Raw genomic sequence first — 12,395 nt, forward strand, 5'->3', positions numbered from 1 at the left:
CAACAGAAAGAACCACGCAGCCCTCATAGGGGGAACACCTAGAGCACATAGCTTGGGTGACGAGAGAGGAGTGTACTTCTGGGACACATAGGATGTTTCCTACAGAGGGCCACTTCTCCAAAGTTGAGAAATGTAACTAACCTACCACAGACATAAAAATACAAATGGCAACTTAGGCAAAATGAGGCAGCAGATGAATATATTCCAGACACAGGAACAAGATAAAACTCCAGAAGAACCAAGTGAAGAGGAGATAGGCAATCTACTCAAGAAAGAGTTCAGAGTAACGATTATAAAGATGATCAAAGAACTTGAGAAGAGAAGGGATGCAAAGAGTGAGAAATTGGTTTTTAACAAAGAGGACATATAAAGAACAACCAAACTGAGATGACAAATACAATAACAGAAATGAAAAATATACTAGAAGATGTATACCTATGGCTGATTCATGTTGAGGTTTGACAGAAAACAACAAAATTCTGTAAAGCAATTATCCTTCAATAAAAAATAAGTTAATTTAAAAACGAAATGCAAAACATATATACTAGAAGGAGCCAATAGTAGACTAAATGATACAGAAGAATGGACCAGTGTGCAGGAAGACAGAGCAGTGGAAATCACTACAGCTGAACAGAAAAAAAAAACAAACAGAAAAAGAATGAAAAGAAATGACAGTTTAAGAGATCTCTGGGACAGCATCAAATGCACCAATATTTGCATTATAGGGGTTCCAGAAGAAGAGAGAGATAAAAGACCTGAGAAAATATTTGAGTAGATAACAGCTAAAAACTTTCTATCCTGGGAAAGGAAACAGGCATCCAAGTCCAGGAAGTGCAGAGAGTCCCATACAAGATGAACACAAAGAGGAACACATCAAGACATGATGTAATGAAAATTATAAAAATTAAAGATAAAGAGAGAATACTAAAAGCAGCAAGAGAAAACAAATAACATACAAGGGAACTCCCATAAGGCTATTAGTAGCTGATTTTTCAGCAGAAATTCTGCAGACCAGAAGGGAGTGACACAATATATTTAAAGTGATGAAAGGGGAAAACCTACAACCAAGAATACTCTACCCAGCAAGATTCTCATTCAGATTTGATGGAGAAATCAAAAGCTTTACAGACAAAGGAAAGCTAAAAGTATTCAGCACCACCAAACCAGTTTTACAATAAATATTAAAGGAATTTCTCTGGGTGAAAAAAAGAAAGATCACAAATAGGAACAAGAAAATTACAAAATGAAAAAGCTCACTGGTAAAAAGCAAACATAGTAAAGGTAGAAAATCATTCAGACAAAACTAGTAAGGAGGTTAAAAGACAAAACTTGTAAAGTCACCTGTATCTACAATAAGCAGATAAAGGATTCAAAAAACAATTAGATGTAAAACATGATATCAAAAACAGTAATCATGAGGGGAGGAGAGTACAAATGCATGATATTTAAGATACATTTGAAATTAAGAGATCAGCAACTTAAAACAATCACATTTATTTATTTATTTATTTATTTATTTTAACAATCACATTTATATACAGACTTATACAAAAACCACAAACCAAAAATCTATAATAGATATACACGCAAAAAAGAAGGAATCCAAACATAACACTAAAGGTAGTTATCAAATCACAAGAGAACAAAAGAAGAAAAAGGGGGGAAAAGACCTATGAAAACAAATCCAAAACCCTTAACAAAATTGCAATAAGAAGACACATATCAACAATTACTTTAAATAAAAATGGACTAAATTTCTCCAACCAAAAGACAAACACTGGCTGAATGCATACAAAAACAAGACCTGTATATATGCTGCCTACAACATATTCACTTCAGATCCAGAGACATATACAGACTGAAAGTAGGGGACAGAAAAAGGTATTCCATGCAAATGGAAATCAGAAGAAAGCAAGAGTAGCAATACTCATATCAGGTAAAATAAACTTTAAAATAAAGACTGTGACAAGAGACAAAGAAGGACACTACAAGGGATGAATCAAGGGATTCAAGGGATGCATCCAAAAAGAAGATATAAAAATTGTAAATATATATGCATCCAACATAGGAGCACCTTAATATGTAAGGCAAATAATAACAGCTATAAAAGGAGAAATTGATAGTGACACAATAATAGTAGGAAACTTTAACACTCTAGTTACATCAATGGACAGATCATCAAGACAGAAAATCAATAAGGAAACACAGGTATTAAAATAACACGAGACCAAATGGACTTAATTGGTATTTATATAGCATTCCATCAAAAACCAGCAGAACATTCTTTTCAAGTGCATATGGAACATTCTCCTGGCCACAAAATGAGCCTTGGTAAATCTAAGAAAACTAAAATCATATGGAAGCATCTTTTCCAACCAGAACTCTATGAGATTAGAAATCAACTACCAGAAAAAACTTCAAAAAACCACAAACATGTTGAGGTTAAACAATATGATACCAAACAACCAATGGATCACTGAAGAAATCAAAGAGGAAATTTAAAAGTACCCAGGGACAAATGAAAATGAATACACGGTGATCCAAAACTTATGGGTTGCAGCAAAAGCACTTCTAAGAGGGAAATTTATGCAATATAAGTTGACCTCAGGAAATAAGAAGAATCTCAAACAACCTAAACTGACACCTAAAACAACTAGAGAAAGAAGAACAAACAGGACCCAAAGTTACGGAAGGAAATAAATCATTAAGATCAGAGCAGAAATGGAGACTAAAAAAAAAAAAAAATAGAAGTGATCAATGAAACCAAAAGCTGGTTCTTTGAACAGATAAAAAAAATGGATAAACCTTTAGCCAGACTCATCAAGAAAAAAAGGGAGAGAACCCAAATCAATAAAATCAGAAGTGAAAAAAGAGAAGTTACAATTGACACCACAGAAATACAAAAGATCATAAGAGACTGAGCAACTACACAGCAATAAAATAAACAGCCTAGAAGAAACGGACAAATTCTTAGAAAGGTACAATCTCCCAAGACTGAACCAGGAAGAAACAGAAACTATGAATAAACCAATTACCAGTACAGAAATTGAATCAGAAATTTAAAAATTCCCAACAAACAAAAGTCCAAGACTGGATGGTATCACAGGAGAATTCTACCAAACATTTAAAGAAGAGTTAACAGCTATCCTCAAACTATTCTAAAAAGTTGCAGAGGTAGAAACACTTCTGAACTCATTCTATGAGTCCACTAACACCCAGACACCAAACCAAACAAAGATATCACACACAAAAAAGAAAATTACAGGTCAATATCACTGATGAACATAGATGCAAAAATCCTCAACACAATACTAGCCAGCTGACTCCAACAATACATTGAAAGGATCACACACCACGACCAAGTGGGATTTATCCCAGGGATGCAAGGATTTTTCAATATCTGTAGATCAATGTGATACATCACATGAAGAAATTAAAGAATGAAAACCATATGATCATCTCAATAGATGCAGAAAAGCTTCTGATTAAATTCAATATCCATCTATGATAAAAACTCTCCAGAAAGTAGACATAGAAGGAACATACCTCAACATAATAAAGGTCATATATGACAAACACACAGCTAAACATCATATTCAATGGCAAGAAGCTGAAAGCATTCCCTCTAAGATCAGGAACAAGACAAGGATGCCCATTCTTGCCACTTTTATTCAATATAGTTTTGTAAATCCAGGCCACAGCAATCAGAGAAGAAAATGAAATAAAAGTAATCCAAATTGGAAAGAAAGAAGTAAAACTGTCACTGTTTGCAGATGACATGATACTATACATAGAAAATGCTAAAGATGCCACCAGAAAACTACTAGAGCTTATCAACAAATTTGGTAAAGTTGCAAGGTACAAGATTAACATACAAAAATCTGTTGCATTTCTGTACACTAACAATGAACTATCAGAAAAAGAAATTAAGAAAATAATCCCTCTTACTATCACATTAAAAAGAATAAAATACCTAGGAATAAATCTACATAAGGAGGCAAAACACCTGTACTCCCAAAACTATAAGATGCTGATGAAAGAAACTAAAGATGATACAAACAGATGAAAAGATATACCATGTTCTTGTATTGGAAGAATATTGTTAAAAACACCATACTACCCAACACAATCTACAGATTGAATGCAATCCCTAACAAATTACCAATGGCATTTTTCACAAAACTAGAACAAAAAACTTTCCAATTTGTGTGAAAACAGAAAACACCTCAAATAGACAAAACAATCTTGAGAAAGAAGAACAGAGCTGAAGGAATCATGCTCCCTGACTTCATACTATACTACAAAGCTACAGTCATCAAAACAGTCTGGTACTGGCACAAAAACAGAAGCATAGATCAATGGACAGGACAGAAAGCCCAGAAATAAACCCATGCACTTATGGTTAATTAATCTACAACAAGTGAAAGTTACTCAGTCATGTCTGACTCTTCGCGATCCCATGGACTATACAGTCCATGGAATTCTCCAGGCCAGAATACTGGAATGGGTAGCTGTTCCCTTCTCCAGGGGATATTCGCAACCCCGGGATCGAACCCAGGTCTTCTGCATTGCAGGTAGATTCTTTACTACCTGAGCCACCAGGGAAGCCTAAGAATACTGGAGTGGGTAGCCTATCCCTTTCCAGTGGACCTTCCCTGCCCAGGAATCGAATCAGGGTCTCCTGCATTGCAGGTGGATTCTTTACCAGCTGAGCTATCAGGGAAGCCCAATCTACAACAATGGAGGCAAGAATACACCATGGAGAAAAGACAGTTCCCTCAATAAGTGGTCCTGGGAAAATTGGACAGTTACATGAAAAAGAATGAAATCAGAATATTCTCTAATACCATATACAAAAAAATAAACTCAAAATGAATTAAACACCTCAATGTAGGACTGGATACTATAAAACTCCTAGAGGAAGACATAGGCAGAATACTCTGACATAAATTTCAGCAATATTTTTTTTGGATCTGTCTCCTAGAGTAATGGAAACAAAAGTAAAAATAAACAGATGGGACCTAATTAAACTTAAAAACATTTGCACAGCAAAGGAAATTATAAACAAAATGAAAAGATTACCTATGGACTGGGAGAAAATATTTGCAAATGATGTGACTGCAAGGGATTAACTTTCAAACACACAAACAGCTCATATAGCTCAGTATCAAAAAACAAACAGCCCAATCAAAAAATAAACAGAAGACTTAAATAGATATTTCTCCAAAGAAGCCATACAAATGGCCAACAGGCACATGAAAAGATGCTCAATATCACTTAGCATTAGAGAAATGCAAATTAAAACTACAATGAGGTATCACCTCACACCGCTCAGAATGGCCATCATCAAAAAGTCTACAAATAATAAATGCTGGAGAGGGTATGGAGAAAACGGATCCCTCTTATACTGTTGCTGGGAACGTAAATTGATGTGGCCACTATGGAGGACAGTGTGGAGGTTTCTTAAAAAACTAAAAATAGAGTTACCATATGATCCAGCAGTCACACTCCTGGGCATACATCCAGAAAAGATGAAAAATCTAATTCAAAAAGAGACATGCACCCCAATGGTCACAGCAGCACTATTTACAATAGTGAAGACATGGAAGCAACCTAAATGCCCATCTACAGGTGAATGGATAAATAAGATGGGGTGTGTATATATAATATATGTATAACACACATGCATGTGTATATAATGGAATATTACTCAGCCATAAAGAAGAATGAAATAATGCCATTTGCAGCAACATGGATGGACCTAAAGATTATCACACTAAATAAACTAAGTCAGAAAGAGAAAGGTAAATACCAAATGATATCACTTACATGTGGAATCTAAAAAATGATACAAATGACCGTATTTATAAAACAGAAATAGACTCACAGACATTGAAAACAAATTTATGGTTACCAGAAGGGAAAGGGGGGGGCTATAAATTAGAAGTTTGGGATTAACAAATATATACTACTATACATAAAATAAATAAATAAGAACCTACTGTATAGCACAAGGAACTATATTTAATATAATAACCAATAAAGGAAAAGAAACTGAAAAACTATATATATATATATGTATGTATGTATGTATGAAACTGACACAACATTGTAAATCAATTATACATCGATTTAAAAAATAAATGAGCTGGACTTGTCACACAGTCCTATTCATAGTGATGAAGATGAGGCTCTGTAAGATCTTTGAGGAACCTTTTGAGTTACCCATGTCCTCTGATTTGTTTTCTAAACCAGACCATGAAGAAAAAAGAAATTCTACTCATTTTGATTTTCCATGGAGCTCATTTTCTTTTAGTATTATTCTTTGAAATTGCTAAGTATCAGTTCATCAGAAGAAATACCATTCCTTGATCAGTCCAACTGAGTAGAAATTTTCATTCCACAGAAAGCATGACCCACAATTGCTTCTGTCTAATAAAACAACTGCTATCCAAGGGTCTGCTAGCCAGAGAGCTTCTGAACAACAGCTTACCTGCCCCTGTGGTTGTTACTTCCGGCTTGGCTGGAGGAACAAAGGGAGGCCAATGTGATGGATGTTTCTCAACTAATTCAAACATCCTTAAATTTTCCTTTAGAATTTCCTGAGGAGACATAGAATCAGTTGTAAACACTGCAGAGTCACTACATTTCTGTCCGATTGGCAATATATGACTCCAAACCCCAAGAGAGTGATCTGGTTATTGAAAGGTGAAAGCACAGGCTCAACAAATATACCCATCCTGTACCAGACCCATCTGAAGACCCAGCCCTCTTCAATTCTACATACTGTTGGCCAGGAAAGGAAGGATACTGGTGGGAGGATCTGATGGAAGGCCAGTACCCACTGCCCATGCTCCTTCATAAGGTTTAGGTCATTTGCCAGTTGCACGGGACCAACTCAATTTAGGGATGAGATGTTCCTGAAGTGTTGGCTCCAAAGAAATGTGAGTTAATTAAATTAAATCTTCCCCCAAAGAACATCAGTACATGTTGGCATGGTTTCAGTTTTAGTACAAGACATATGGCATATGTCCTAATTTAAAGACCTTGGTCTTGTCAAAAATTTTTCTTTCTAATGTTAAATGTGATATACAGTTTTGTTGCATTCTGAACTAATTTTAGAAAATAATGCTCCATGATGTCTCAGTCAATTATTAACTGGGATTTCAGATTCAGCTGGGGACTTTGGAATTAATTATTTGTTTACCTGTGAAGAAAAATCTTCCTTCCTTACACTTAGGAGAGGCTCTGGGATCCCATCTCTCCAACCCCTCTGTTTTGCAGTAAGAGAACATTATGTCTCCTGCCACCCCACCCAGGGCTCCTTAAACTGCTCCCTATGATCTCCTTTCATTGTTTCAATAACCATTGATCAGTGTCTCCCACATAACTGGCATGTGTTAGAAGCGAAGGATGAGGGAGGCAGATACAAAGATTAGGAGCCAGCAAAACAATAAATACCTTTTGACATAAAATGTCCAAGAAAAAAAATAGCTTGCTTTCATATTTACACAGATTTCTGCAAACTGTGTTTCCTTTTAAGTGGCAGTGTGTCTATATTTTATCAATATATAAATAAAACAGTTACTAGAAAGGTAAGCCCCTTAAACCATAATGGAATACACTAAACTGTAAATGGACCATGAAACAAATAGAAAAGTAGTTTGGTTTCTCCAACCACCTCAATGTTATAATCAAAGTATAGAAGAATTTAGGCTGCCCTATATGAAGGTGAAATTTTTAGGTTAAAATGATAATTAGTTGAAGATTTCATTGACTCATAACCTCAATGAGATGGAACATTCAGTAGCTAAAAATATTGCTCATCTGACAAAGTAAGCATATTTCAAACCAAAGTTTTCCTTTGGTTTCCCCAAAGTTCTGTATAATTCCCCATATCTTAGTTTCTTTCTCTTGCAATAAAGTCATATCAGGCTGAATTTGTTACTATGAAAAACCATCTTGGAAAGGAATTATGTTGAAAAACATTTGGTTTTTTAAGACTGAGAAAAACATATATCTTTACCTTCTGAACAAGGCTACACCAGCTATCAAAGTCTTTTTCTTCTTTGCAGAAAAACCCCTTGGGGAAAAGCAAAAGAAGACAACTTAGAACTGTTCATGACATATATACACTACCCATCTCATATCTCCAGTTCCCTATTGGCCATTTATATATGAATGTCCCTTCTCTAATTTGTTATTTATCCAAAATTATCTTGCCTCAAAAAAATGCCCTCCTATGTAGAGAACGGACATGTGGACACAGTGGGGGAGCAGGTGAGGGTGGGATGAATTTGGAGATTAGGATTGACGTGTACACACATATGTACACCACCATGTGTAAAACAGATAGCTAGTGGGAAGCAGCTGTATAGCACAGGGAGCTCAGCTCGGTGCTCTGTGATGACCTAAAGGGGTGGGATGTGGTGGAGGGCGGGAGGGAGGTTCAAGAAGGAGGGGATATATGTATCCATATAGCTGCTTCACATTGTTGTACAGCAGAAACTAATACAACATTGTAAAGCAATTATATTCCAATTTAAAAAAAAGAACTGGTCAGGGGTACCAAGGCAGGCCTTATGTATTGCAAGATGGAGCCGTTGGCCCAGAGTTGTGACACAGCATGTGGGCCACTTCCTTTGGATGTATCCTCCCAGCAATAAGGAGGAAGATTGAGTTTATCACTCTCCCAGATCAGTGCCTCAACAGGACACACACATGCTCATTCATATTTTCTCTCTCTCTGCTTTTCGCTCTTATTCTGTCCCTTTCCCTTTTACACTATCCCTTTTCCTCCGTCTCTCCCACTTCACACTATGAGATATACTAACATGAAGACCAGTCTCCAAAGCACAGGGTTAATTCCATTACATTCAGTGCCCAAATATACCTACCTAGAAAAAAACAATGTAGTAAAACCAGCAAACAAAAGCCAAATAGTACTTTTAACTAGAGGCATTAATTAATAAGGTGGTTTTGACCTTAAGGAAATTATCTGTTAGAATAAAGAGAACCATGGGGCTCTTTATCCATCCTCAGAACATCCTATAGTACTAAAAGAGTGGTCCAAAACAAGAGGAGGACTCTGTCAGCTCTCTATCACTGGCGCTCTTACAATCAAGTTTAACTGGAGGAGAGGATTCAGACAGGCCTCAGAACCACTGGCTAGTTCCCAGGCAGCTGCCCCTTCCATGTGTTGACAGTAGACATACTTCTGGGGGTGGGCGGGGGGGAACTCTGCAACTTCCTGGATTGTGTGCCCAGAGGAATGGACATTTTCCACCCAGGAGGTCTTGCCCCCTTATCCCTCCCTATGTCTCACCTTATTCCCTGTGCCTGGGTGGCAATATTTAGGGGGCAAGAAGGAAAAGGGAGAAAGATGGTAACAGTAATAATAACCAACATTTCTAGAATGCTTACAACATGCCGGGCACTGTGCTAAGTACCTTCCTTACACATAGCATACCTCACACAAGCCTACAAGGAAGGCGCTACTGTTTTGCCCATGGGAGGCATGAGAAGGCCAAAGCTCAGAAAAGTTAAGGAGGGACTCCCCCTCAGTCCATGGCTGTTAAGTGGCTTGGATCCTAACTCGAGCAACTTGACTTCAGGGCCCATTCCTTCCCCACTACACTACACGACACTACCTCTCATAGGCATGGGAAGCAAATATTCTCTTGCCATCCCATCTAGCAACCTGGATAGCTACCAGGGAACCAAACTGTGATAGGGCAGCGGTGTGTCTCTTGGCCCACTCAACTTTCAGATACCAACCAATGCTACGGAAGGATCCAAGTTCAGAATGTTCATCCGCTGCGGGGGTTGCAGACAATGGAAAGTCTGGTCGTCAACCGTTCCATTCTCTTCAGTGTCAACAAAGGTCTGGGTTGTGTGAGGGTCCAGGAAAATGAGCTCATTACCTGTTTTGAATGAGACCTGATTAGCCTTTGAAGAATCACCCGCCCTGGCCCCACTGCTGTCCTTGGAAGGGTCACTCTGGTTGTCCTAACCCCTCCCTTGGTGACAATGGGAATGAGATAACAGAAAGCCTGAAGGAAAGTGAACATGTTCGAAGGAAGCCACCCACCCCCAAAGCCAATCATTCCATGTGAAGATTTGCCCTAGCATTTACATCTCCTCAAAGTCCAAGTACAAAAATGGAAAGGGACAGGTTTGGGGACAAGGGAGGAATGAGCGACCACAGATGACATGGCAGACTCAGTGAGCAGCAGTAGCCAAGAGGTGGTAAGTTGGAATCACCAGGCCATGAGTCCAGGTGCCATTAGGGAAGCTTCCTGACTCTTTCAACACTGGAAAACATCTTGCTCTAGACCACAGGTTCTTAGACCTATGGTCAAAGAGCACATCTGGGCAAGAAAAAGGCCTTGGCTTCCCAAAGAAATGGGAATGCTGACTGTGCCACAGACGAGACACCAGGGAGGTGACTTCTGGTCTTAATTCACTAGCAAGTTAGTCAGTGTTAGAAAGTCAGTAATTCCTGTCAGAAAGCACTGCCTTGGTCACATGAGTATCAGCACAGATACACCTCACTGGGAAAACTCAGTTTGAGATGACCAGCTGTTACAAATGGGAGAAAAAACAGTGTTTCATCAAATGGAAAATGTCTAGCCCAATAATGATTTGGGGGGGATTTGGGATAATAAAATCTCTACTTTTATCTGATATTCAAAGGGTTGAGAGTACCACTAAAGATCATGAGCTGATGTACCTAAGGGGACACCCCAACCTCACTGTCCAGGCCTGAGAACCAACTGGGCCTCTGTGTTCTAGACTGGGTTGGGGAAGCAAAGAGAGATCTGCCTGAGGCAGGGGGATGGGGTAGGGAGGGACACCCCAAAGGTCTCTGGAATGGCATTCAGGATTGTGTCAGGTACATCTAAGTGCTTCTGTTGGCAAAGAGTGTTTCTGACGTCTGATGCCAAGTTTAATCTGTCTCTATCACAGACCTAAGACAAACCACTCCACTCTGTCTTAATTTTCTTGTTTTTAAACTGAGGTCACTGGGCCTGTTCCAGTTAGTTCACAGAGTATTATCAGAATGGGAAGATCTCACTTCTGTGAACTGCTTGAAATACAATACAAATGCAGGAAGTATCTTGCTCAGACTCTTTGCAACCCCACGGTATGTAGCCTGCCAGGCTCCTCCATCCATGGGATTTTCCAGGAAAGAATACTGGAATGGGTTGCCATTTCCTTCTCCAGGGGATCTTCCTGACCCAGGGATCGAACCCAGGTCTCCCACATTGTGGGCAGACTCTTTCTGTCTGAGCCAGCAGGGAATCCTCTTAAATGATCTGAGTGAATTGACTCTTCTGTAAAACAGCCTTATTAGGTGATTTTTTTGCATGGGTTCATGCTCATTTGGGCTTCCTTGGTGGCTCAGACGGTAAAGAATCCACCTGCAATGTGGGAGACCTGGGTTCAATCCCTGAGTTGGGAAGATCCCCTAGAGGAGGGCATGGCAACCCACTTCAGTATTCTTGCCTGGAGAATCCCCATGGACAGAGGAGCCTGTCAGGCTATACAGTCCATGGGGTCGCAAACATGGGGTCAGTCAGACATGACTGAATGACTAAGCACACCCACATGCTCATTCAAAAATTGCGCAGCCATGTGTCTGGCTTGGTTAGGACTTGGTCAATAGATGTGGATCACAGACTTACAGAAACAAAGTAACTTACTGACTAGCCCAAGTTTTTAGTTCAAACCAGTGGTCAATCTTTGACAGGAAAGGAAGCATTTCTTCCTCCAGAGGATCCTGTGTCTTCTGCATTGGCAGGAAGATTCTTTTAGTGCTGAGCCACCAGCGAAGCCTTTGGTTTAAGGTACTGGGAATAATAACAGTGTCCTCTCTGAGTCTGGCCCTTTTCCGTGTGTGTGTGTATATCTGTATGTGTATATATGTATGAGTGTGTAGTAGAGCTCTGTGGGCTGACCTATTTCTGACAGTGCTTAAAAGAGATACAATAGATTGAAAAAGTCCTAGAAAAGTCCTCCAGTGAGGCCCGAGAAGAAGGAGCAGGCAGGTCCACCATCTGAAGACACCCAGTTCATGTGACAGAGTTCCAGGTGGCGCCCTCTACCAAACTACAGGAGACAAACATCTCTAAGCCGAAAAAAATCGCCCAGCCAGGTTCTCACCCTGGCCACAGTCTTGTACACCAGCAGCATCTCCCAGCTTCCTACTGGGCAAGAGAGCACTAGGGAAGCAAGGGGGTGTGTTAGCACAGACAGTCAAATTGGGGTCAAATTCTGGCTTTGATACTTTTGAGCTCAGTGACCTTGAGGAAATGACCCCTCTAAGTTTTCCACTAGGTATAAATGGAAATAATGATCTCTACCCCTCAGGGTTAACCCTATCTATCTATTTA

General features: G+C 39.1%; 1 protein-coding gene across 5 annotated transcripts in view; it reads right to left on the minus strand.

Moving 5' to 3' along the window:
• Positions 1 to 12,395, minus strand: part of ATG4A (autophagy related 4A cysteine peptidase) — a 74,246-nt gene that overhangs the window by 7,526 nt on the left and 54,325 nt on the right. For 4 of the 5 annotated variants that reach the window (XM_081565873.1, XM_081565874.1, XM_081565871.1 and 1 more), the window contains 3 exons: positions 9,778 to 9,923; positions 8,027 to 8,083; positions 6,494 to 6,602 (listed from right to left, as the gene is read on the minus strand). In XM_081565873.1, the coding sequence (XP_081421999.1) occupies positions 6,494 to 6,602; positions 8,027 to 8,083; positions 9,778 to 9,923 (312 nt within the window). Of the gene's footprint in view, positions 1 to 6,493; positions 6,603 to 8,026; positions 8,084 to 9,777; positions 9,924 to 12,165; positions 12,225 to 12,395 lie in introns of all 5 variants that reach the window. The other variant, XR_014075862.1, reaches the window with a different exon arrangement.

The sequence above is a fragment of the Giraffa tippelskirchi genome, chromosome X (assembly GCF_054371585.1).
Source record: "Giraffa tippelskirchi isolate mGirTip1 chromosome X, T2T-mGirTip1v1.2.pri, whole genome shotgun sequence".
NCBI classification, from domain to species: Eukaryota; Metazoa; Chordata; class Mammalia; order Artiodactyla; family Giraffidae; genus Giraffa; species Giraffa tippelskirchi.